Source organism: Folsomia candida, unplaced genomic scaffold, assembly GCF_002217175.1.
Source record: "Folsomia candida strain VU population unplaced genomic scaffold, ASM221717v1 Fcan01_Sc002, whole genome shotgun sequence".
Lineage (NCBI taxonomy): Eukaryota > Metazoa > Arthropoda > Collembola > Entomobryomorpha > Isotomidae > Folsomia > Folsomia candida.
In genome coordinates this window covers 16854378-16881925 of record NW_019091194.1, presented here as the reverse complement: position 1 = coordinate 16881925, position 27548 = coordinate 16854378, and the positions used below count along the sequence as shown (strand labels likewise).

At 39.2% G+C, this 27548-nt stretch overlaps 2 protein-coding genes and 2 long non-coding RNA genes across 8 annotated transcripts in view; 1 reads left to right on the top strand and 3 right to left on the bottom strand.

Annotated features, from left to right (window-relative positions):
* The window catches only part of LOC110843041 (probable serine/threonine-protein kinase DDB_G0282963), a 55930-nt gene extending 43041 nt beyond the window's left edge, over window positions 1-12889 (top strand). For all 5 annotated transcript variants that reach the window (XM_022088952.2, XM_035847399.1, XM_035847398.1 and 2 more), the window contains 3 exons: window positions 7265-7402; window positions 8859-9134; window positions 10064-12889. In XM_022088952.2, coding sequence (XP_021944644.1) covers window positions 7265-7402; window positions 8859-9134; window positions 10064-10252 — 603 coding nt within the window. In that variant the 3' untranslated portion in view covers window positions 10253-12889. The remainder of the gene's footprint in view (window positions 1-7264; window positions 7403-8858; window positions 9135-10063) is intronic.
* On the bottom strand, window positions 12465-14750 carry LOC118434293. Its single transcript, XR_004833910.1, has 2 exons — window positions 13566-14750; window positions 12465-13503 (listed from the first exon to the last, which is right to left on the bottom strand). It is a non-coding gene; the product is annotated as an uncharacterized LOC118434293 (long non-coding RNA).
* Window positions 14751-16798: 2048 nt separating this feature from the next.
* Window positions 16799-17983, bottom strand: LOC110844883. Its single transcript, XR_002547467.2, has 3 exons — window positions 17844-17983; window positions 17563-17721; window positions 16799-17478 (listed from the first exon to the last, which is right to left on the bottom strand). It is a non-coding gene; the product is annotated as an uncharacterized LOC110844883 (long non-coding RNA).
* A 2102-nt stretch (window positions 17984-20085) lies between these two features.
* Window positions 20086-20905, bottom strand: LOC110844710. Its single transcript, XM_022090980.2, has 3 exons — window positions 20704-20905; window positions 20301-20616; window positions 20086-20206 (listed from the first exon to the last, which is right to left on the bottom strand). The coding sequence occupies exons 2-3, from the start codon at window positions 20608-20610 to the stop codon at window positions 20154-20156; spliced, it is 363 nt and encodes a 120-aa protein (XP_021946672.1). The 5' UTR covers window positions 20611-20616; window positions 20704-20905; the 3' UTR covers window positions 20086-20153.
* Between the last annotated feature and the right edge of the window lie 6643 nt (window positions 20906-27548).

Here is a 27548-nt window from a genome sequence, read left to right as displayed (position 1 = left end):
AAATCATTTCCCCGAGTTGTTAGACCAGACTGCACTGCAACATCAGCAGCAGCAGTTGCATGGCATCAACTGCGTAGGCATCCAATCATTGGACTTGTGAAAGTTGGTTGACTAAAATAAAAGTTTGAGCAGCTTTAAACCAATTTCCGCCCAGCTCATTGGAAATCCACTTAAACGCTCCAAAGTCTTGTCACTTGTCTGAATTGGCAATCGACCTGAAAAGCGACTGATTGACACATCATCTCATTTGAGTCATTTGTTCCCTGTTCCAAGCAAAGCAAACCGATCTGTCATCCCTCTCACACCGGCGGCGGAGACCAAACTCTGCTCTCCGACGACTAAATTGGAGCCACATCATCATCTCATCTCTCATTCAAATCCAGGGACATCGACAGGGAGAGCAAAGGTGGCACCCGGAATGAAAATGAAGTCAACCTGGAACTCCCTTGCTCTCTCCTCCTCTAATGGCAATGTAACGCGTGACGGTGGTTAAGTGACAAAACCTGCTTCCTTCATTGTCTCATCCTTTCACGTCACTCTGACTATTAATCATTCTCTCAATTTTCGGATTTCTCAATTTTAAGTAAACGCTGGGGAAAGTGAAACATGCGGAACTCCAGTGTCCCGTGTCAGTCGGCTCCATCCGGTGGTGAAAATTAAGTTGGAACCCACCCTCCTTGCAATTAGGAGAACTACAATTGACAATTAGGGGTGAAAGGGATCTCTGGTTCTTTGGTGATTTAATTAGTCCACAAGACCAATACCAAACTCATTGCTATTCGTGTCCTCATTCCCGGCTCAGCCAAGTCCTCTAATTCCTAGACACAAGTCGCGAGAAGAAAGTTTTCACAAACGCGGCGTAATAATTTTATTCTTCATCATGTCCCTCGTTTGGATGAACATTATGAGGACTCGGAGGCCTTCAAGTGCTGGTCGCAAAGTTAAGGTATTCAAATACAAAATATGTAGTGATCTAAATTATTATAAATCCGCAGCTGGGCGATTTCATGAAGTACGTAATTTTATAAAAATAAAGCTGCCCAACATGTTCGGAATTTTAAAAGCTTTTTACATTTATTCCACAATATGTATAAACATGGAAAAACCGTAATTTTACTTAATCGCCCTTTTGAACGACTCCCATTAAAAAACTACGAGTCAAATGGGAGCTGTATTTTAAGGAAATACAGCGATAAAGGAATCTTATCTTAAGTACTTTATTTATGATATGGAATAATATCTTAAAAACATTAGACTCCAAAACTGAGTACTTATTTGCATTAGTGGCCGTACTTAAAAGTCCGTGACTGCGTATAAACTATTTGACCTTTCATACATACGAGAATTTGCGTCTCGTGCTGAATTCTCCTGGTTTTTGTCAAATGTTATGCTTGAGTTAAGTAATTACGCAGAAGACAATTTGTCACAAGTCTCTTGCTTCGTTTAATTATTTACATTTTTCATGATTTTAACTGTATGAGACGGAATGAAAGTGCTTCTCTCCTGCTGTAAATCATGCTAGATGTTGCATGGAAAATGTGATGCTATTAACTTGACTCGAGTGTGCTAAATGAGTTTGACTCGGCGGCTTAAGTATGCTCGTAGACAAAGCCGTGAGGATTGTATATATCAAATTCTTCTGGAACATAGACGTATGGAGCTACGTTTCCTTATTATTTGCAAATCGTAGAGGAATTCGCGAGGGATGGCATTTGCAATAAATTTGGGGAAACTACCACTGAGAGAGTGGACAATTCAACTTTCCTTGACTTTTTTCGCCGACTTTCACTTGTGAATAACATAAGCTGTAAATGTTTTAATGAGGTTTGTAACAATTCAAAATCATCGCTCTTATGATAATCCTCAAACTAATGACGAAATTGTCACATTCAAAAAGTTATAACGTTTCAGCTCATCTCTGAGATAGGACTACTCCTGAATAAATATTGCTTTCAGGAAGACTTGTTTTTGCTCAATCGTTGTTGTATGTACTCGTTTGTTTGAGACTCGTTTGAATATCTTTTACACAAGAATATGTATTATGCAGAAGAAAAAGGAGCATTTAGTTTTCGTGCTCACGATTTTATAAAAGGCTGGAGTATCATAAAGCACTTCAAAAATGTATATAATGACCCAAGGGTGCCTTTGAATGAGATTGCGTGTCGTCCAATGGGCCCAACAATCTGGAAAGCATGAAGGGAACAGTCTTGGCCAACGTTATGTAAATAAAACTTGTTACGCTACTTGAGTTTTGGTGCTTATCTTGCTGATGAAAGTGGATCATGAGTAAACTAAATATTGTCTCTGCGAAAAGTCAAATATCAAAATTGCACAACAGTAAAGCGCCCACAGCAGAAAATTGTCATAATACTTCGTATTCCCCATTTATTTACTTTTCAGACTCTAATGTCGAAAATCTCTCCAAGTTTTATGTTACTTTTTCACTGACAAGACTTTGATTTTTATTTTTATAAATCTCACATTTTACGTTTATACGTACTCGCATGCGTCTTAAATCTTGAGCAATTTTTGCATTTGACAAGATTTGGCAATTTTTGAATACAAATTCAGGTGAAATTATTATTGTGTATTCTGATGTGCTTCACGACTCGCGTTGACAAAATGCCATTAAATTATAAAGCAATTAGGTGTACAGTCCACACGCTAGAATGTATTTACTTTCAAGGAAGCCAGTGGAACTTTAAATAGCCCCTCGTGAAAACAAACTGTGGTGACTTGAGTGGTTGTATCGCCTTAGGCCGAAATAAGTCCTTATAGCTTTTATCTCCTGAAACAAGAATGTCAATTAGTTAAAAGTGCACATTTTAAGCCATTCGTGCACATCATCAAAACCACGACATTTTCTACGTATCAATAAGAGTATAAGATAGAATGCCCTGAAATATTATGGTCAAAGTGGCAAGCGATACGTAGATAACACCATATTGGCTTGTTGACTTCCTTGCATGACAATCTAGAAAGGCAGTGTCAATCTCTGTCAAGGCACAATTCAATTCTGTGAGCTTTTCTACTTGTCAAAACTAGTGTACAAAAAACAGCATAATTTCTGTAGCTCTTTCTTCAAAGTTTTCTTCTCGCTGTATGTACTTCTGATATGAATAAGTAACTCTTTTTGGGTATAAGATAACACTTTCACATTGGAACATGTGAAGAGTAAACGAAACTGAACGACCTGGACAAAAATTGTTCTCGTAAATATTGTTATTTACATATACCCCATGTCCATATACGTACGTAAATACGTACAAAAAACAAATGCTTGTTAAGAGTTGGAGCTAGCAAAAGGCATATGTTGCACGGAAAGTCATGAGATTCAGCCGAGTCTGTTTGATATGTAGGACAAAGACAAAGAGATGCTATCCCACGAGGAGAAACTACAAATATGAGACAAATTGGTGGTTGCTTGGCTTTCGGGACGACCACTTGGTTGGCTGGAGACTGGAGAGATAGGATTGTGTGGTTGAGTTTGTGGATGGATGCAGATGAGATGAAATGGCCACCATGACAGTTTATTCTTGTGCACAATTTTGCAAATATAATGTTATAGCACGGCCATAAGACTGTAGCCGAGGGAGAATGGATGAGATGGCTGACACATTTTTTGAACCGAGGTTGTTTATTCGCATTCCCAGCACGAGAAAGGATTTGCAAGTCTCCGTAGCACGCAACTGGGTATTCATTGCGTCTCTATTTCCTCCCATTACGAATAACAACGTTGTACTCGTACGTATTTATTTCATGGTACAGGATGATCCACTTTCTCTTGACAAAATGAGACAGAATGGACTCGTCCGTTATGTGTTATAAATTAAAAGTACATATTTAATTGGCCAATCTCCTTTATGGTCATTGATAATTCAGCTAACTTCTACTGCCTATTTTGCTGTATGTGGTACTTTTGCCAGCCTTATTTGCCATTATTTTAAGCTCACATGTATCGTGGGTAGCATATTTTCTACATGGTCAACGATATTGCTATTTCATGTATGTGTCAGCAGAACTGTGGTGAGAGTGAGACTGGGTCTCGACTTGATTGTTGGAATCTAGACTATATTTCATGGTCATTTATTTTACTCATTTAAATTAATGGTTGTGTCCGTTGCGAATACAACATGTTAGCCATAAATAGTCGCATTTGTTGCTGCTTTTCATCATGGCAATTCACATCAATAATTCATTAGTTTTCTTCCAAATGCAAAGTGCGGTGTGCAAATGCTGGAGCCTGGTTACGTGTGTGCTCGGTCAAACTTTGGTCAGTTATCATTAGTAGATTATCGCCAAATCAGATTTGGTACGATGGCCAAAAGCACAGGAAGCTTTGAGTGTTGACTTTTGGAAATGTGTGCCAAATCGGTCAATCGGTGTCATTTCCTTGAAGATGCAAGACAGCTGCTGCTCCGCTCTATTGGTACGCCACAAACAAGTCCCCTTGCCAAAGTAATCCGCAAAGGACCCATTTCATTGAGTGGAAGTTAGGAAGTTGCTCTCCACCACCGAAACTTGAGTCCGAGGAGATGAGAGAACTAAACTAAACTCTCATGTCCACGGGTAATAGTCGAGTCGAGCTGCTGTTATCATCTCCTGTTGTGTTCCTTGGTGTGTGCTTTCATGAGATTTGATGGGAGTGGTATTGTTGTTCCATGTGTGTCAAAATTTAGCTCACTTTTACGTCAATGTTTTCTAACGAGCCCATACATTTATGTTCTAAGAGTTGGGAAATTGTAAGTTTTCACACTCAACAGATTTGTTTTGGGGGATCACCGCATGAATAAATTCATGAGTGTGATGCGGTTATATGTTTGTGCCGTGTACAACAAGTCTCACTCCTTCGTCTTAATGGTGGTGCTGGGTTGTCGCCTCTTTGGGAGCCTGTGTTAAATGGTCAGTCAAATGCTTATGGTTCTTTCTGAATATTTTATGTGGTGTGGTTCCATGTCGTCGTCAAAGTGGTTTTGTCAAGCGTTCAGGCAGAAAGCCAAATAGCTAGAAAATCCGCTCACTGCCACTGTGGTATAGATCACACTTATCTGGGATGACTCTTCGTCCTGTCCTTCTTGGAGATAAGCTCTCTAAGATATTGATTACATTTGTTGTGGTATTTTTAAGCACAGGGAGGGAAGCAACAATGTAACATCGTGTGGTTACTGTATGTCGACGGCAGGAACAATTGTGTCAACAGAAATCCAAGGAAAAAATCTGGAATTTATGTGAGCGTACACTTTGGCTCTTAACCACTATGATAAAAAATTAGATAAATTAGAGCATCGAAATTACTGTCAGCGCTTTGTAAATAGTAATTAGTGGATAATAAATAAGTACGTATGTGTACTGACATAATGAGAATTCGCAGTAGCCTGAATTAGCTGAAATAACATGCACTGATAACATGGCGTGACGCAGCTACTTGTTTGTTTAACTCTTCACTTTTATAAATAACTTGTCACTGAAGCATTAACAAGTTCTCGTAAAGTACAATGTCCTACTAAACCCTGTTGCTGACACCACTTAACTTTTTTTCCGCTCATTCATTAAATACTTCCTCAAACTTAATGATAAGCACTTCACATGCCCAAAGTAAATAAATCGGTTTCCAGAACTGAGTCAACACGTTGAAAGGACATTGTCTCAGCCCATACAAACAATCGGGTTGGAGTGGCTACAAGTATGAACACACATACAGCTCAAGAAATGACATTTCTCCACAATAATGCGTATTATGGATGGATGTGGAATCTGCCTTCTCGCAGGTTTTGCCAGTCGTCTCTTTGTTGAGAGGAGGACTTTGAGTTATCGACTTTTCTAAAAGATAAATAGAAACATTGGTATCGCTTGCCAAGATATGTGTTGGCTTTTCATATTGAATTAGAAGTGACACAAGATTTGTTGCTGTGTCCTGTAAAAAAGAGACACAACTTATTGAAGAGCATTGAGAAATTAACACATTACTTCTTCGTTAGTCTAGCCATTCGTAGTAGGGCACAAGTTTTTCAAGAGTTCTGTTGTGCTGCCATGCATATAAGTACATATGTATGACTCGTCTTTGTGTTCTTAACTATCGAACTACTGCGCCAGTGGTCTCTGAAACCCTTGTTGAAACTTAACACTTAAAGCATTAACCCAGGCAGCAGCAATAATAATAATCTTCGTGCCGCAGTCAAGTAAAACTTTTCCAACGCTGAGGAGCTGGAGTCAATTACTCTCCTGTTTGAATAAACAAATCAGTTTCTAAAAACTCTGGTGCACGTAGACATAACATGGACACGACTGCCTTTCCTGCGGGTTAGATTTTACAGGCGGTGGGAGCGTGTCCGATTGTTGCTGAAGAATAAGGTTTAAGGTTGAGCAGTTTTAGTTTATGTCCCAGTTCCAAACTCAACAGCATTGTTGTTCGACTGCAATTTTGAAGAGGATCGTTCTATTTCTTTTTGAGCCATTTTTGTCTCCGGAGCAGGCAGACATTTGAACTGGTTGACTCGAGTTATTGCATCCGCTTCACCTTTCTAGAAAGAAACTTTTCGAAAAGTCTTCCCACAAAAGTGAAGCTACACTTGACTTTATGTTTGTGGGTTTTGATGGTGCAAATATGAAATTGCGGTTTTCTTCTGGAGGGGTGAGGACTCGAGTTAAAAGTTTAATGGCGATTTCATTTTATAAGTCGAGAAATGGCTTGTGAACCGTGATTGTGAACAAAGTGGGCTCTGTGAATTGGATTTGGCCAACTTTCTCTCAAAATTGGGATGGATAAAGTGGATTTGTTCCACGACTATAGCGAACACTATAGCGAATGAATTGCCCAGACTGCTGTAAATATTGAGCCGTGGGTGTAGGAAAATGTTGAGGATTCGCAAACGAAGGATATAAAAACCAAAAGTTTTTTTTGCTTGAGAAAAAAATTGGAGTTTCCACCAATATTGTAAACTCTATATCAGTTCATTTGTTCTTGTCTCGTTCTTTCCATTTTGATTGAGCCAAAGGTGTGCAGCTCAATCGATACCCAAACTTTGTCGTTTTGTGAACATCTCTCAAGTCATAAAATGTTTGGAGATCCACATGTTCTATATTTGCACAACCAGGTAAAACTCCCATAAAATATTCGTGTCTTGCTTGCTCTAAAAATTTTAACATGATAACATTTCTCGATTCTCGACATTCTACAATCGTACAGCCACGTCCAAAAACTACCAACCCAAGTTTATAATCAGTATTAAAAGAGATGACAAAATGCATATAAATGAATTTACAGATGCGGCAGAAACAAAGAGAAATGTCACAATCCTTTGAAGAAACTCGGCCATTGTCTTCAGAAGCGTCAGAAATTGGATTCGATGAAAATGGATCCATGGCTGTCAACCGAAGAGACAAAAGCCGGGTGCAAATCCAGGTACTTTACGAAATCAAGAGCTGTAAAAAATGCAGCCAAGCAAAATTCTTGCATATCAATGAAAGTTCGTAGTTTGTTTCATACAGTTGAATAGCCTTACTGCATTCAAAGTTTCAATCTCAATCAGTTTAAAAGTTAGATGTTCGGTTGCAGCCGATCGTTGATTTCATAATAGTAGCTGATCCATAAGACTTGGATTGACAGAGTTTAATGATTTTCGCCCATCTCTACTTGCTATATAGACCGCATTGAACGTCTTTATTGACATTATTTAGAAAGTCATTATGAGTATTGGTTACGAAAGAAGATTCATAAACGTGTATATCTTAAAGTGAAAGCGAGTTGTTATACATAATGCGTTAATTTTCGTAATAAAGTTGATATGAATGAACTTGAAGACCTACATACATAAATAGGTTAGGATAACAAAGAGGCCCAAGAGTGTGTATTGTGATGTATACTTCTGATCCTGACTATAAATTATTATGCAACCAATTTAAATGCATTCGCAATCTTACCAAGTTTTGGGTTATCATTCATGTTCATGAATAAGTTTTTCGTGACTTTCGACTTTCAAAGGGTCCAACTCTCCAACAAAATCAGCAGCGAAAGCGGAGCTAAAGTTGAAAGTTGGGGTTTGTTATCGTCCATTCATTTTACACTTTGACATAAATTAAGGTGGAAAGTTTCTTAAACATGTTGAAGGAGAAAGGCCATTTCTCTGCATACGCGACCCTGGACTAGAAACATGGCTGGGAAATTGTGTTTAAAGCTGATGAAAGCACTAACAAAATGGTTTATGAGGCGGAGGTCGAAACATCTGTTTGATTTTTTCACCAAGTTTATGTTTCCAGTTTAAAGAACACTTTGACGCATTTGGCGATTATTAGCATTGTCATCAAAATTGAGGCTTTGAGCAATGTCAAGGAAAATAAAGCATTGTTGTTTCATAGCTTTGGGGTGCCATTAAGAGAAAATTGGTGATTAGCTGTGGCACGTACATAAAAATAGCATTTGGTTATAAAACCAAGGCCTTGGGTGAAGGGGAGCTCATCCACTCGACTCACTCTCTTAAAATTCGAATTATTTTCACCATTTCTCTGTTTTCATTACGGATTTCCCCATTTTCTGCGCCCCTGCTCTGATTTGATTACTGCATGTGCTCTGAAGTATTTGGGCAACCTGTGTGTACTCCTATGCGTCTCTGTCATAACGAATATCTGCGTATAGCTCATCGCCCCACTCCCCCCAAAATACTTTACTAACTGCAACAGAAAATTGTGAACAAATTAAATGAGGTCCTCTTCTCCCCCTTCTCGACATGCATCCATGCAATTGTTGTGATAAAGATCTGCTACAGTTCTTTCTAGTTAACGTGGTACAACTGCCATATGAATCATTTTGTTTCATCTCAAATTATGATTAAAAACCCATTTGGAATTGATTTTATTTTCAGCAAAATCGACCATTAACGCGCTACTTGCCAGTTCGAGGGGACGAGGATGAGTTTGACCTGAAGGCACATATTGAGTCATCTGGACATCAGTTGGAGCTCTGTCCCCACATCACCGTAACCCGAACATCCGCCCGAGGCTATCTCTCAAAACTGGGAAGTCGATTTCACAACTGGAACAAGAGATGGTTTGTCTTTGACCGAGAAAAGCGAACCCTCGTCTACTTCTCTGACAAGAATGAGAAAAAGTCCAAATCAAGAGGAGGCGTGCACTTTGAGGTATTATTTACAACCACCGGTGATTTCACTTTCATGCTAATCGTTTGTGTTTTCCGTCATTAATTTCATTTAAAATTGGTCACGAGTAATTCAAAGCTTCTTTCTTCGATAAGCTGTCCCTTCTTGCTGAAGTGAGATTCTTGGGGAAATGGGAACATGGAACTGTGCAGTTACTAGTTGATAAGTATTTTTATCACTGGTCGCACACCCCAATATCCCAACTGGGTAGGAGAACATCCTTTTATTTATGATGGTCAGCGATCCATTTATGACAGTAATAAAAAACCTTGTATCGTCTCGATAAAACATTCATATGAGGTTGGAGCATTGACAGATCAGAAAATTGAGTCAAGCACAGAATACAGATATTAAGGTCTTGTGGACTATTTCGCAAGATAAATCCAGTTAGGTCGGACATAAAGTCATTGGCTGGAGAAAGTTCGTAAGGAGAGGATTGGATATCAAACCATGTATTTAATTGGTATCACAGAGAGAGAGATACGCTGTCAAACAGTGCAATTGATGTCGTATTTAAAAGATAGAGAAAAAGGCAACAAAGTTGATGGGACATAAAATAATTGTAAAAAAGTTTGCACTGTAACTTTGTCAACTTTAATTTTTACCCACACTTGGTGTGCAAAAGGTGTACAAAAAGGAAAGCAGTCAAAGAATATTTAGGTACTAGCTAAAAGACATGCACAACCTAAATAAAAAATGCGTGAGAAATTTCACCAGAAAACTGGCGAAAGTCAACCAGAACAATTTGAATTATTTTTACTTTCTCCAAAATTCTGTTGCTTCCTCTGTGTCTCGGGCTGCATGCATATTTACCTCAATTCTCCTCCAGTTCTCAATGTATTATGCACCATCGAGATTCTAGATAAATCAATGAGCTCAACACATTATCATTTGACATTTTTATCATTCAGGCAATCGAGGAAGTGTATCTGGACCACGTGCAATCTGTGAAGTCACCAAACCCGAAATTAACTTTTTGCGTCAAGACGTTCAACCGTGTGTTTTATCTCCTTGCTCCATCTGCAGAAGCGAGTCGGATTTGGATCGACATCATTTTCACAGGGGCTGAAGGCTATAAAGAATTCAAATGCTCCTCTTAAACCCTCATTTATTGACACAGCCCTCCTCGACCCGTATCTCGGCCTCCTCTCCCAATTGAAAGTGAAAGCCCGTCTCCTCCTCCGTCTCATATCGTCCGATGGGTGGAGGGGTGGGGCAAAGTGAAGACGCAGAGTGATGTGACACTACTACTTTCATCGTATTCATTATATCGTGAGGCGTGTGAGAGCCGTAGATTATATTCAAAACTTTAGCAAATAAAGGTTTCTCATCCTCCGTGTGGTTGGTGTGGATGGTGAAAGTCCGCGTGGCTGGAACAACTCCTTTTATCCACTTCATTGATCTGTATCAGCAGATGGATGAACGTAGGACGTATTTCTAAGGAATAAGAAAATTTCCAAGATTTGGACCACGATGACGACTGGGAAGAAAGGACATTGTGGATGAGTAGTGACTTGGACTGAAGATGAGTGCCTCTGGCCAACCTCAAGAAGAAAGGAACATCGCCATCGTCATCATCGTCATTCGCCACCACTGCTACAAAAACCATTTTTACATTATGCTGTCCACGTTGGAAAAAGATTTGTTCCTCGTTCCTCCTTCAGAATGTTGAAGTACATATCCTCGGAAATTTTGGAGGAAAATGGTATGAATCTGGTGGTTTGAAGGGAGGAAGAAAAAGCAGGCAGGCAGGCAGGCAGAGAAGGAGGTTTGAAGGACACAATGGGAAGAAGGAAGCCGTGCCAAGTCAAAGTATTACAACAGAGCAGCAGCAGCAGCAGGAGAGAGTAGATACCATTGTGTGTGTGCAAAGTTGGAACTTTGGCAGGATGAGATGACCGCGTTATGTTTCGTATCAGCGAAATATAACCCCAGTGGTTTAAGGAACGATGACGACGACGACCAACAATATATGTACCAGCATCCAACCCAAATGTCATGACCATTAACCTTATATTATTATTCGGGAGCAACTTGTGTTCCATATTAATCTTCAATAGGTGCTTTCTCCAGTCTCTCGAGCCATATTATTCTGATATTTTTGATATTGTACGAAATGGAGGAAAGCCTTCAATTTGTCACCCAGCCCAAGCCATTCATCTTGGGAGAGTAGCACAAAGTGTACCAGGAGCTCGGGACATTTATCTTTGAGAAAGATGTTCTGTCTTCTTCCTAAATTCGATTGAAAGTGGTTTGATTCATTGGTTTCACAAAGGTGTGTTCCGCATTCAGGGCGGCCAATTTTGTGGATACTTGTCCATATTTCTATAATGGTCGGGTTCACTTTCTTTCCTCTCTCGTTTATATTTCATGACCATATCCACGCGTATATATAATGTACACACCATCTTGTGCAAATGCTAGACAGATGGATATCCCAATTTTGCTGGCGATGCAGTAACAGACTGTAAATTCTTATAGGGCGCAGTTATCAGTATTTATTATACATAGGCAGCAAATGGAACATGACCTCGCCACACTGTCATCGTTACTTTTTAATAGCAATTTACATTTGATTGACGAATTGCCACTGAATATTTTAATTAAACTGGAGGATTATTATTATGCATTAATACCAAATAGACTTGATGAAATTATTCCCGAGCGCATTCATGCGTATGTTTTCATGTATATATAGTACGTAGCATAGGAGTCGTACATGTCGGTAAATTTGACGATAATTAACGAGCTTCTTCTGTGTCATCCTCCGACACACAAATTAGTGTGAAATGTCAAGAACGGAAATTAGTAAGGACGGAAATCAGTTTAATTTCAGAATTTGCCACATATTTAGCACATTCTAGTTGGCTAATCCTAGGATATTATAAATATGTACATAAATATGTATGTATGCACGTATAGGGTTACTCAACAAAAATTGCTGCTAACAATATAGCTATACATAAGTGCTGCTTGTCTGCCTACGGTACTGAAAATCCAGTTATTCCGTCTATTAATACTTTATATTTACACACCATAGTTAATTTAATTAATTGTCCTTAGTTTTATATTCTGTATGTACAATTGCAAAAGTTGATGTAAAAATTTCTGTGGCTGTACAATACAGTAAATAGAATACAGTACATGTAATCGGCGTAGAAGTTAATTAATAAATAAGTCGGGCTTAATGACATTGAGTAAGCATTTCCCATTAATAACCACTTGGTACATGAGTGCTAGTCGATGTTTAGTTCAAATAGCGAATCAGGCTAAAACCACAAAACCGTCGTCGATTAGATTCATTGGCTTTCGTTCTAAATTTATTAGACAGATATTAGTAGCTCTATACTGCGAGTTCCACTAATCTTACTTGATCATTATTTCTGGTTAATTTTAGGCGACAGTGGTCGACACATATTTCACTACATAGCTAAATATATACTACTAATAAAAACATGTATGTAAAATACATATAAATGTGCAATGATTTTGGTCTCTTAATTTGTTGAGAGGTTGTAGATATGATCCTGTACATATGTATAAATGTTAAGTATATAATCGATAAAATAGTGCAACTACTTGATAATACGGAATAATTTTGTCGAAACACTTTTATAAATGTTTCTAATATGTGCACTCATCTATAATTAACATATTTCTACGCTAGTAATACGTATTTATACTGTTTAATGTGACAATGAAACAATATTAATAAAGATCACATTATGATTTTAAAATTAGTCCGTTTTGTAAAAACATGCCATGACTCATTGCCATATTTTGGACTTTCAATTGTTCAATAATTAACTAACAATAAATGACTACCCAGAGCGCATAAACTTTTTGTTGTCAGTGATTTCTCTCAACGAGAATTCTACCATAATGTGCTTCAATACAATGTTACAGTATCGCTGACTGGTCCAAAGTAATCTCAACAGTTGACTTCACTTTCACCCCCCACCCGACATGGAGCTCAACATTTGTCCGATTTGAATCTATCGCAAGAGAGCATTTTCGCATTTCCCTCCACTCACATAATGATTGTAAACATGGCATATCAACGGAGAAAGTCTGACAATAATAAATAATGAGCACATCTATGTACGCATAGCATGCAGACTTTACTTATCAGTATATTCAGCAGAGCCTGACTTTGGAAACAAACAAACTTGTATTTAGTTCAATTTCGGAGAAGGAAGTTGGTTTTGATCAGCGAGTAACGCGATATTTGTTATTTGTAGGCCGTACAGGTAGTAAAATGGCAACATTGGAAAGCATAATAATTTGGCAAATTTCTATTCACATCGCAATTTAATGGGGTCTCACCCCCGCTCGTTTATGGGCATGAAACCTGGTAAATAAAATAAACATTGCTCAAACATTTACATTACTTATTATTACTGTTCTACATACCTACACTACACATACCACGAAGGAAAGAAGTTGGAGAAAGTGAAGGCAAACTCTCGTTCAGGAGGAGAAAATGTTTTTTGTCCCGACTGCTCTGTTTTTGGTTTTGCTAAACTTGTGTATGTAGGAGCTGATTCACATTATTATTAGTGGTGGTGGCAGGCAGGTCTCGATACAACGGCGACGACGACGACCAACTACACCATAAACCGCTTCTCTGGAGGGTAAATCAATAGACTGAGGATTTGATAAGACTATGTGTTGAGTGTTGAGTAGAGGAGTGCAGATAACGGGCATTTGTAGGAAGTAATCATTATAATTAATGAGCCAAGGCGTCTCTAAATTGCTACGGCATTTTCGCATTTTCTCTCCTTATCCTTCCCCATTCGATTTGATGATGGAGAGGCAGAGAGAAAGCACATTTCATTAATCGATTTATATATACATACGATACGTGTGCCCATACATATAATATGTGCATATAGACTGGTAGGTAGGGCCCCTCAGTTCCGTCGCCAGTCTACTGTTGCTTCCACTAAACTAATGGGTCCAAACTTTATGAGGCTGACCTAGGCGATGACCCACAAATCTGATGGGGCATGGAACATGGTCCATTTCATATCCTTATGTACCTTACAGCAGTATAGAGTGAACAGCAAGGTGTGAAGTAACGGAGTGGGGTCGACGATATCGTGGGCGGCAGGAAATAAAGTAATTTTCATCCAGTGATTGCCAAACGGTGAGATTGTTCCGTGCAGATATCTCGTCGTCGTTTTATTCCGCATTTTATTTCTATAGCTCAGGAACAATAAAAGCTACCCACGTGTATCAGAAAATATGAAGAAATGTTTCGATCTCGGTGGTGGTCCTGCATGGTGGTGGCGCATCTCATGTGCCTTATTCTTGTATCTCAACACTTTGCTGCGTATCAATGTCCATAGCGTCATAAAATAAGATTGGAAAATATCTAGGAGAATTGATGTGAAAGGAAAAAGTTTCTAATATAAGAGAAGCATAAAAAAGTTGGGTGATTTCCACAAAAGTGTGTCTGTGTTATTGCGGAAGATTATGCTCACTTACAAGACCAAGTCTTGTGAAACCAGGGAAAATGAGATTCTAAAGGAAGAACTGTAGTAACTTGGGCGGTGAAGCCGCATTGAGAGACACGAGAGTACATTGTCCAAAATGGCCAGATTTGAGGAAAAAAGTCCCCGAGCACTTTTCTCCTAATATTTTTGCATATTCTGAGCCCTAGGTGGCCTAGGATGTGTTCATAAAAAATTTGACGAGCCACACCCACTTTGGGTGAGGTTCTTTCCTTGTGGGTTTATGGCCAATCGCCCAAACGAAATTTGTAGCCCAAGCGATTATACACTTTCAGTAAAAATTTCAACCAAATCGGTCCATAAACCAAAAAGTTATTAAGGGTAAAACTTTGGCGAAAGGTAAAAAAGCCCTACTTTGGGGGCGCGGTTCTCTGAGAGGGGCAAGTAAAGAACTCCAGAAAGCATTGCAAATAGTGATCCCCAGGTAGATCTTCTCAATCCAAAAAGAACTGAGTTTCCATATCTGCCCCTTTCCAAGATATGAGGCCGGGAACATTGAAAAAAATCTTGGCGAAATTGTCCAAAACGGGCGAAATCAAACATGACGTAGAGCGATAAAATTTAATATCTAGCTTCAGCTGGTCCTAAAAAGTACATCGCAGGTGAAATTGAGCCATGTCGTCATGGAACGACATCGACATGTCGAAATTTCGACATGACTGTATAGCGCTCAAATTCAAAACAAATAATCCCCTACCTCTCCACAAACGCATAAACTTATTTTTTTCATGTCGACATCCAATTTTGGAAAAAATTGAGTTCGTTTTGAATTTGAGCGCTATACAGTCATGTCGAAATTTCGACATGTCGATGTCGTTTAATGACGACATGGCTCAATTTCACCTGCGATGTACTTTTTAGGACCAGCTGAAGCTAGATATTAAATTTTATCGCTCTACGTCATGTTTGATTTCGCCCGTTTTGGACAATTTCGCCAAGATTTTTTTCAATGTTCCCGGCCTCATATCTTGGAAAGGGGCAGATATGGAAACTCAGTTCTTTTTGGATTGAGAAGATCTACCTGGGGATCACTATTTGCAATGCTTTCTGGAGTTCTTTACTTGCCCCTCTCAGAGAACCGCGCCCCCAAAGTAGGGCTTTTTTACCTTTCGCCAAAGTTTTACCCTTAATAACTTTTTGGTTTATGGACCGATTTGGTTGAAATTTTTACTGAAAGTGTATAATCGCTTGGGCTACAAATTTCGTTTGGGCGATTGGCCATAAACCCACAAGGAAAGAACCTCACCCAAAGTGGGTGTGGCTCGTCAAATTTTTTATGAACACATCCTAGGCCACCTAGGGCTCAGAATATGCAAAAATATTAGGAGAAAAGTGCTCGGGGACTTTTTTCCTCAAATCTGGCCATTTTGGACAATGTGGAGAGCCGGTAATATTCGTCTAATTTTATTTTGTCCAGCCTCTTTTTCCACCACCGTCACCACTTTGCTTCAGTTTTTTGGCAGCCAGCCACCACCATGCTTTATGTACTCCTCCGCTCCAAATCAGTTCACCATAGGCTTGCTCTCTTGCATAAAATTTGTGTTTACATTTCTCACTACAATTAAATTTGTAAAAATAATTACCCTAGTGGTTTTTGTAATTACTATCAACATGACAAATGCATAAAATGCTATTGGAATTGCGTTCTTGCGGAATTAATTAATTGGAAATACTGAGACACATAAAGACGTCTGAATGCAAGAGGTCAAACCTTCCCGTTTGGTCACACCCGGCGTGTCTCCGCCGTCGCAAGACGTGCCACAGCCGCCGGAACGTGGCTTATCGTCGTCATCACCGTCGCCACAACGTGCATGGTTGGAAAAGTTTCTTAAAGAATTAATGTTGTTTGGTATATTGTTGTCTTCAGAACCAGAGGTAATCATTTGGGCCATTTATGAAAGAATTGAGTTGTATTACAAACAAAGACATATCAACATATTAATTATTCTTCTCGAATTATTTTTAGGTGCAATATGTAGCTCTGAGAAACATCAATTTGATTGTGCAAAAGCGACCCGCTTGCTGCCAGCAGTTTAACCGAAAGGACTCGAGATTAGTGGGGCATTTAGTCGCAGATACTTTAAATATAATTAATTTTATACATATCTGGAGATTGTAAAAAGAAAAAGATTTTCACTCATTTCGTACGTTTATTTCAGAAATAGTAAAATATATATGGACATGACATTCACAAACCGAGCAATACAAGGAATGTCTGGATTTGCAGTTAAATTCAATAAAAATAGTTTTGGGCTACTTCCAAATCAATCCTGTGAAGCGTCTTTGTCCGTTAATACTACTGGTCCTGTATGCATCATTCATAACTTCATTCAGACTTTCCATAATCCTTTCTGGCTGAACTTTTACCCTCGGTCGACGAAGTTTCTGTTGCAGTTGGCGAATCCTTTTTTTGTTGTCCGTGGTTGAACTTGGACTGGTTTCAGGTGACGAAATGTTGGATTGAGGTCGAGGACTAGATACGGATGACGAAGGGGAGCAAGGCGACTCGAAGCTTCCACTAATTTCCGGCTGCGACACGTCCAACGACGGCGGTGACACGGCAATTGATGTTACTTCTTTTGGTAAAATAGGGATGAATTTAATACTGGGACTAGGTCGGATAATTTCACTGGGTGTAGAAACTGTTAATAATTGCTCCTGCGACACAAAAAATCTTGATGGAAGGGCGGATGGTTTTATTCTTCTTAGAATTGTTAAACTGATCATCCTTAAAATGTAGGTCGCAAATCATGGAGACGGGGGGAACATTTTGACAATCGAGATCCAAATACTCACACCACTTCTTGAATCTAAGCGATAGAAAATATTGCAACTTAATATTCTTTATTAGAATGCCAAAATTATTTTCCATTTAATTTATTAACACGCCTGACCTGTCTTGCTGGGATGGAAATTGATAAAACTGAGCTTCCGGATTTTTATGTTTTGTTTTAGCACACCTTGGATATTTACAACAGGTTATTTTCAGTGTCCTTGGTGGTGGTGACCCCCACGGCTGGGTCACTTCATTTGAAGGCAGGGACACGTGGAGGCTGGAAAATATTAACCCAATGTATTTAATGTCTTAATTCAAAAAAAATTGCTCAAGTAATGTTTACAGTACGTGTGCATGTGTATTATATAATTTAATGTGCAAATAGATATGTGTACTTACCATGTACTGCCGAGGGGTACACTGTTTAATTGCAAGTAACTTTTTTAAATAATTAATTGAAGAAATTTAAGCTGGCTAAAAATCGATCGGACTGGAACTGTATTTTTCTTTGCCACGCAAAGGAAACCATGTGGTGGTGATTGAATTGCATCAGCTTTTTCTCATGCTGAAACTGCACACAGTTATTTGGCCGATCTGTTAAAGCCGCCCATTTGCAGGAAGAACAAAATAATATTAAGCTCCGCTGGTTGGCTGCTGAGCTCTTCCATAAGCTTCACTCAAATACATTGCATGAGTCGTTCCTCTTCCCCTAGTTTATTTCATATTCCATGTTGTGGAACTGGTTGAAATTCATTCATTTTGAGGTTGGTGAGTATAAAACATGCTGAAAACTGTTAAAAAACTTTGTAAAAAATATTACGGTGATAGGAACCTAATGGAAGGATTTGATTTACGTATGTAGTTTAGGATTGATATTTTTGTTTATTAAATCGCAATTAACTTGAAACATAGATGATACCTACAATTGAATGTAGAATAGCTGAACATAATAAAGAAGTACAACAATATACAGTCAATGGAAAAAGTATTGGCAACACCCACGCAAGCTAAATAAAATTGGTTATAACTTTGGCATGCGTTATCAAATTAGCATGAAACTTTGAACACATTTGATAAATCTAATGTAGTGTTCGATTATAATCGTGTTTCCGATTTAAATCTAACAAACATAACGCAATCCAAATTTTGACCCTAACTAGTCAGGTACGAACCTGCAAAAAGTATTGGCAACATGTGGCTAAATTAGTTACTCGACACAATTTTCTTAACCATCTTCCACATTTCCTTACAGTAAGGTAATTAGGTGACAAAATATAACGTTAGCGACATTTTAAGTCTACAGTTGTGTTGTCTGGAGCCAAAATGGCGGCACTAAACTAGCTGTATTTGGCGCGGCGAGAAATATTCATGCCTCTTCCATAAAAATGCTTTGTTATCGAAAAATCAAAGAGAAAACACACTTTTCCATATTCACTATTGAAAACGTAGCAAAGAAATATAAAATGACGATCTCAGTTTCTACTTTTCGACGATGTGGAGGAAAAAGGTCACCTACGTCCAAAATCTACTGATGAATCAAGCAACAAATCACTCGAGATCGGAAGATTTTAGTCCCCAAATCCATGTTGAATTGCAGTACCAACTGTGGGGCAAACATATCATTCAATTTGGTGTTCACTAAAAAATTATGCCTTGGGGTTTCAGGCTCCAGTAGCCCGACCAACGAGAGAGTCCCCAAAGCGAACCACCTCAATAAATTAAAATGGGCTAAATATAAGCCTCAATTGACTTCCAATGAATGAAATAAAGTCTACTGGACCGACATAGGCATATTTTACTTATTCGGAGCTCATTAATTGGTTCAAGTCTGGCGGATGCCACAAAAGGCTCAGAAATACGAAAAAGTTCGTATGGCAGTTTAACACATAGGAGGATCGATTATGGTCTGGGGTTAAATGACTAGGTGGCGGCGTGTTTACCTGGTCATTATCGATAAAATCATGACCAGGGAGGTCTAATTAATCATTCCAAACGATAATTTGAAATTATTTGATAAAAACCTGACCTGGGGAGGAATTTTATATTCCAAAAATGCAATGACCCAAAACAGCTACCCCAATTAACGATGCAAGTTTTTGGAGACCGAAAAGGTTAAGCTTCTTTCGTTGGCTGCACAGTCTCCTGATGTCATTCTGATTGTTTGAGCTGCGAAAAGAGAGACCGGTGGGAAACCACTCGACGAAAAACGAGCTTGTCAAAAGTTCGAAACAAGTGTGGCCAACCATATAAAAAAAACGTTATAAAGAACCTTGTCGAATAAATTTCACGGCCTATTTCTGCTCTTATTGCGTCGAGGGGAGGTGCCACGTAATACTAGAAGCAGTGTGTCGCAGTAAAATTAGCCTTTCTTTGCTCTATGATTTTTTAAGTTAGAGGGTGCCAATACTTTTTGCGGGTTAATTTTGCAAATTTCCCAGCAAATTATTTGAAAACTGCGTTAATATAATTTTGAGCAGTAAAACATGATTATAATCGAAAACAACATTAAATTAGCTAAATGCTTACAAATTTTCATGCTAATTCGATAATGCATGTCAAAGTTATAGCCAATTTTATTTAGCTTGCGTGGGTGTTGCCAATACTTGTTCCATTAACTGTAGCTGTGCAAGTTAAATATGTATATAGTGACTTGAATTAACTGGCTATGTTTTGTTAAAATTAGCATCGTACAATGAGTAAATGACTTTTTCACTTGTGCTGATTTTGAAATTCTTCGGCATCCCACAAGGCCTCAATATCATCTAAATATAAACAAATCATAAATTTATAGTAAAAATGTCACTGATACTCATACAGTAAATTACTGTTTGTGAATTTATGGTCGTATTTACGTACTTGCTAAACGTTGTAGTCCCATTTTAGAGAATATTTGAGCCACACTTTTTAATGATGGATGCTGCGTCGTGTTTTTATGATGTCTCTGTAGAATTTCATACACAATGGCAAACACAGGCTCGTCATTTGCCACCATTTTGTCGATATCGGCCTCGTCTTCCGGCGTAAGTTGAAAGTTCTTGGAGAAAGTCTTGACCTCCCGGATCGCATGATGGTTGTCGACTATAAAATTAACAACAGCCTTGAACTGCTCTTGCGACTTGATGTGCTTCTCCTCCTCTGCGGAAATGGGTGTGGATGATTCAGCCATATTTTTCTGTAATAAGAATCGTGAATCACGATTATTCGTGATAACGGAATTGCAGAAAAATAAACTTTAACAAATATAGTGAAATAAAATTACCTCTAGCTTCAGAATAAAATTTCAGCTAAAGGATTGAGAAAATTACTTGGACACACTACTGTGAAATATAAATACGTTGTTTCAAATTTTGTGAATTTTTAGACAGCAATTGACACGATGGGAAAAGAAAATTCGCACAATCGCAGACAAAATCATTACGTGCATCTATAGTGTCCGGCTGGGCGAGAAATTGACGCTTCACGTCCTTCACGTGTCACGACTCCCCTCAAAATTATCCACACATATCTCTCGCTCTGATGTAAAAATGCTGCCTTGCATTAAAAAAACTTTGTCAACAGTTGTAAGAAATACACTATTTTGAACGCGTTTAGTTTATTATTTATCATTTTATACCATAGTTCAAACTTTCAACAACAAGTATTGTTTAGGGCGAAACATAAATTAAAATTAGATAATAGTAATTGGAAGGAGGAACTTGAGAAATGTGATGAATAATTCATGTAATTCGATTCGGAATGAATCGATGAGAACAGGATTTCAACACAAATAATCACTCCGTATTACAACCTCCCACTGTATTGCATTTATTTTCATCATAATCATTAACATGATTCTTAATTTACTCAAGTCTTTTGGAATGTAGTGCACAGGAAGTTGCTGCTTCATGTTCATGAATACTTCAAGAGTCGTGTCGGTTGGAGAAAGTTGTGTAAGCTTGAAGTAAACTCATGATATTAAAAGCAACATTTGGTTTTGAAATCGATATGTACGTATATTTGACGTCGTAAAGCTTTGCTAATAATATAGGACGTGGCATTTCTGAAAATGTGGAAATGCGTAATTTGAGACAAAAGTAATGATTGGAATACGATATGTAGGAATATTATCCCACGGAACTTGCATCAATGTGCCACAAAACGAATATCTGGTGAAATGAGGGTGTGACCAAGGCAAGAGACATGGATCGAGAAGCCCTCAATATACCAACAAGAGTACGGCTATGCGTTCTATCATATGAAAAAAGTCTCGTGTACTGATAAATCAAGTTGAAGAGTTGAGAGAAAAGAGATTTGATTAGTCGTTTGCTTGGTGAGTTGACTTTCAGGCTTTGTGATTCCATTAGCTCGTGGCAACCCTCCACCGAAAAAGAGATCCAACCAGCCTCATTCTGAATCTTGATCCAATCCTTTCTCTGCACGCACGATATCATCTTTTTCCCAAGGAAAATACTGTCACGAGCTTTCCCCCAGATTGCCAAAGCCACAAGAAATCAGGACGAATTCTACCCCGGGTGATTCGACACTACTTCCCTCGCGTTCAGCCAGAACATCATCCTTTAGGAAATGTGAAAGCCACATCCTTTAGGATGTGGCTTCCTTTTAAAATCAGGGATAGCTTTTACTTTCAATTTAGTACTATCCAAAATCACAACTCGATATTGTGTCTGCTGGTCACTCAATTTGACGTGGTTTTGATTTCGACCAATTCAATTTAGAATAAAGTGATGTCCAATTTGAAGCCAGGAATGCCATGCAATATATCTCCGTGTGTTTTTGAGAGATGAAGGTGGTCGTCGAGATATCCAACTTGGTATTGACATGTTCAGCACTATTAAGTTACGTCCTGCCCAACACGATCCTCCATCAGAAAACAAAGTTCTCGTTAAAAGCCTTTTTTTGGACAAGGATCTGGACCGTTCAATTGCCTTCTGGGCTGGCCACCCAGCATACAGCGTGGCACTATTGCTATCATGTCATATCCTTGATTAATGTCAGCTTCAAGATGTACCAGAATTGAAGTTGACACCAAATGATATTTCAAAGTCAACTGGCTCCAATCTCTGCACAATTTCGCTTAGCAGTGCGAGACCATTATATCATCATGACCCGACGTTCAGTACATAAGTGCAAAGGCATTTTGAGAATGTGCCGGATCCGCCGTCCAAAAATGCCGTCATTGCAAATCACATTTCAGACTTGGAAAGTGATGCACACAGTGACAGCAGAGTTCCTCCGCCGTATGGACGGATGTACTACTAACACACATAAGTCACTTAATCAATCCTCCATATGTATGTATGTAGGAGAAAGCTGGTAGGACTGAGCGACTAGCAAGCAGTACGAGAGCATCGCACACAATCTCGAGTCGCTTCCTCGTCCATTCTCTGGTTGGATGAAATCATGTCGTGTTCGTGTCAGTCACTTAAGTCGGATTCCAAGTTCGAACAATTTAATTTCCTCCTCTTCTGCTGTTGCAAAAAGTGGTGGAATTGAGCTCACGTTCCTTAACCGATGCAGTCACTGGGCTACAATGTAGTAGCAGCAGTTAGCATAGTTGTGATGTTGCATTAGCCGGGATCTGTCTCTCCAGTCCCTCCACTTATCCTTGGTCCGAGCTCTGGATTGTTTGTTGGATTTGGATCTGGGGAAATGTATGTCGCTGGGAGAGGAGAAGTGAGAGTGAGAGGGATAAAAAAACTGGGAATTGATTTCTACTCTGCTCCAGGGTTTTTAGGACAGGAGACCATTGATTGATCAACCAACACATGAAAGTAGCAGGAGGCTCACAACTGACTGAGTGAGTAGATATGTAGTCACACACATGAATGTATGAGATAGCATGGGGAGAAAGTGGCGAAAGATGTGCTCTTATGGAATGGGAGTAGAAAATGAACATTACATTTCACTTAGGAGAAAGACAGGGTTGATAATATTGAAGTGAAAGCAGGTTGAGATTGATTTGAGTCGCAGAAGATCCACTCCCAAATTGGACGAGTCTAAAATAACGTTCTGAAAGCATTTCTAAAAACGTCTCACTTGATTACGCATTTCGATTTTGGTTATGCTGGCTCTTGGTGGCTTAAAGTCGTTCCAACTTTTGAAAATGAGGCATAAAATTTTATCAGGTCACATATCGTTACATTTACTTCTCCTTAGGAATACATAAATAAAATAAACAGCACTTCATCCATTTCAAACAATGCTCTTTGATTTAGATATGTATGTGTGTCCTCATGACTTGAAAGGAGACGAGAGTGACCCAAATTTTTTCCATATTCAGACTCAAGGACTCAAAACTCAGTATGAGACGACATATAAATAGTTTGGTTGTTGGTCTATTGTGCAATTTACACAACAAACGGGGAGTCACTTGAAGGCGCAGTCACCAGCTAAATCCTTCTCACTCCTCCAGAGAAGAAGAAGAGGCCACCGACCCGCCCGCACAGCGACGACGACGACGAAACTGGATATGAGAGACTTTCACCGCATTCGGCATCAAAAGAGAAGAAAGATCTGTAAACTCGAATACTTTATTTTATTTTATTTCACGATGATGACTGACTCAATGCTCGCTCGCTCTGGATGTGCACACGCACAAACAAATACATTTCGCTTCTCTTTATGTTTAAGATTACGGCATGTGCTTTGCAAACGTGTACAAGAATTTGGGGTGTGAGATAAAAGTGGGAGCTCGCGAGGGGGTTGCACCACTCCGTAAATACATTTCGAAGCCCACTTATTCCTAAAGTCCTCCAATTTTATGCCAAACATTAGACTTTTTGGCAACTGGGTGAAAGTTGAGGGCGCGGAGGCATAATGATGAGGTTTCGGAGAAATTAAAAGAAAGAAAGAGCACGAACTTTGACGCCTCTGCTCGCTTCGTTTCCTCCTCAGCCGCCGAGTCTGCACTATTTTGTTGCAGCTCCACAAATAATTTATAATTTGAGAGAGGACGTGGAAGGAGGGAAAGCTACAGAAGAGTGACTCGATCACTCATGCAAAATAAAATGAAAATATTAACTCATTAATTTTTTTATTTAACAGCATAAGCAGCATATAAAGTTTTTCATGCTTTACGTAACAACTCTGTTAAAAGCATAATTCTCGCGAATTTGCATTAAGTCTTGATATGACCCATTCTTATGTGACTCACAAGTTCTCAGTTGATAAGTAAATAATAAGAACTGTATTATATTTGTTTTAGAGTGTTTATTTGCATTTTCTGAAACTGTAGAATTTAATGTTTGCATAAATATGTACAGCGTGTTATGCTTTGTCTGTTTGACAAACCTGGATAAATCGACCAAACCAAGACAAAAACTATTAATTTGGTAATTTCAAAGAAATTGCACATTCAAATCTGCGAGAAGATGAGTTTGGATTGCGACTTATCGTTAGACAGGAGGTTAGGTTGATGGATAAATGTGGCTCAATTTCAAAGTACGACGTGCGGATCACTTTCTTCGACCCAGATATCCTTTGTTTTGTTTTCCGCCAGTGATGCAAAACGTTTTCCAGTTGCCTGCTTCAGCACGAAGTAGTTCAGGCGGCTTATCTTTGGCCTCTCAGTGAAAGTAATCCCTTAAAACTCTAAGCAAGCAAACCAAAACCCACGAAAAAAGGAGCCCTCTCTCACTCAGCAGTTATGCTCTCGTCCGTTTAAATCTTTTTAAACCTCAACTTGCTCCTCCAAGTTTGGATTTTTCTTTTCTATGTATAGTCTCCGTATCATCTCAATCTTTCTGAACGAGAATCAAAGGCAAGTCTCCAATCTGTCTCATCGAAATTTTCAGCTCTGTGCTGCTCCAGCTTTGATTTTCTCTATTCAGAAAGCTTTCTCTGTATAATCTACATCAGTCCAAAGTTTTTTTCCACTTTTTGTCCTCGCACCCAATATGGTTCGCCTAATATCTTCTTTTCCCTCCTCCTACTCCGTCGCCCAGGATTACATCCTCCATCCATCCATATCCTGCACATCTTATTATTCCCCATTCTAATCTTCTCTTATCATCCTTCCAATCTTCTTCTTCTTCTTTGATTCCAAGTTTGAGAAGCCGAGTCAAATTCAAATCAGGGGAGACGAGACAACTTTGACGATCTCCTTCTACACGTCATCCCACCACCGCTAATGTGGTTGGATGAGATGAAAGTGATGATGTTGAATTGATGCTCTTGGTGACGTGGAGGAGATGCTTCCTTTTTTGAGGGTTGTTGCTGAAAAAAGAGAAAGGTTCCGTCGTTTGTGTTTGCTGATGGGCTGCTGCTCCTTAAATCTTTTTGTGTGTGATAATACTACGTAGTAAGAACATTTCGAAAAGTTTCTCTTTTCAGCATGCAAATTAAAAAGTGACGTTTGGGGTGCGTTTGTATTGAGACTGACTGCTGAGTAGTAAATCTACTACATATATCACGTTACACAACATCAGTCTCAGTCACTTATTGGTATTATAGATACAAATATTAGTAAATAACCTGATGCATATTATTCCACCGTAGGTATTCTATTGCTAATGAGCCAAGCCTGTGAGCAGTATTTATTTTTATCAGAGATGATGATGAGGCAGCTGAGATGAGAACAATTTGGCTACTTTACACACCAGGACCATCACCGGAAGCTCTTGCAGCCTGAAGGGGCAATTGCTCACAGTTACAGTTGGAGCATAATTTATTTGGCAATTTTACACCGATCCAGCCGCCTTTGAACTGCAGGCTGAAAGTGGAGAGCAAACAATGAAGGGAAAGCGACGTAAGTGAGTTCCTTGAGGAAGTTAGCTTTCCCTTTTGAGTGAGAAATAGAATTCCCGTTTTTACGCCAAAGTTCACCCTTTCCTCCTCGACCACGGCTGCTGCTGTCCCGTCGTCACAATGCAATATTCCTCCCTTTGCCTCTTTTCTGCTCCGTTACTAATACGCCATGATTGATGACCATCCTCCGGCAATTATGGTTATACGGTGACTACATGAGTACACAAGCACAAAGGCCATCTCTCCCTCCAACTTTCCTCTTCTTCTCTCTCTCGCACAACACAAGTAAAAAGTGCTACTTTGCTACTTATCAAAACATCGCAACTCTCAAGCAAGCTCACTCTTTCTTCCCTCTCTCATTCTGTATCAACTCCCGTCCAGCCCCGATAAGTGAAAACATTTCCTTCCTCAAACAAAAATGCACTTGCTGAGACGACGAGAAGGGTGAGAGTTCAACTTGCACCCACCTCGTATCAGATTTCTCCCGATATTCAGCTCAATTTCGATTTAGGAATGAAACATGTTGATCAATAATTCAGTTTTATGAGAATGTCCAGCATGGATGGGCAGACAGGCGAGGTGTGTTATGTTGTTGACTCCTAAATTGATCGGTCCGTCCGAGGTGTTGAAGGGCATTTTCCCTGCTGCTGCGAATGACAAGGTGAATATTATATGTTGAATGGGCTGCTGCCATTTTTCTGAAAATCGGGAGAAACAAGCGCATATGTGCATTTACCAACTCATATCCAAACATATATACAAACCTCCGAGTAATCTAACGATAAGTAAGTAATCCCTACCTCTAACCTCGTTTACTGAATCTCAGTCAGTGCAGTGGATTATTGTTTGCTCGTGTTTTGGAATTATTGGATCATGCTCAAGAATGGAAAGGGCCAAAATATATAATGGGCACAAGGAATGGGAAGACAAATACGTTATGCGATGCATATGCTAAAGTGGTGAGTAAATGAATGGAGAAAGTAGGAAAATATACTTGCTTGTTTGTTCTCCGAGAGAAAAGGGAGCTTGACTGGGACTCAGGAAGTCGGGGGAAAACAAACGGTATATTAAACCCTTGGAGTAGTCGGGCGCTGGATGATGCATGGACCATAAGGGACGACGACGACTAAGCGAGCGTTCCAGCTGCCCCGTCGCGCTGTTTGTCTGTCGAAAAGGGAAACAACCCGAAACTCTCTGCCTTTCTCACTTCTTTTGGCCGTGTGGGAATATGATCATGCCGTTTACGTTTACGTAATGTCATGTAAAAGTTGGTTGCTTGTAGCAAACCAAGCAGTGCGTGGTGGGCGAGTGAGTGAGTGGACTTGAGATTCCAACATTTTGAGTCTTATGGGAGAGAAA

What these genes read in the sequence shown, in the direction of transcription:
- LOC110844710 (XM_022090980.2), bottom strand. Translation starts at nt 20,610, where the DNA reads ATGGCTGAATCATCCACACCCATTTCCGCAGAGGAGGAGAAGCACATC. An exon ending in GGGACTACAACGTTTAGCAA is followed by an intron (nt 20,207 to 20,300) that starts GTACGTAAATAC and finishes GTTTATATTTAG; the next exon opens with ATGATATTGAGGCCTTGTGG.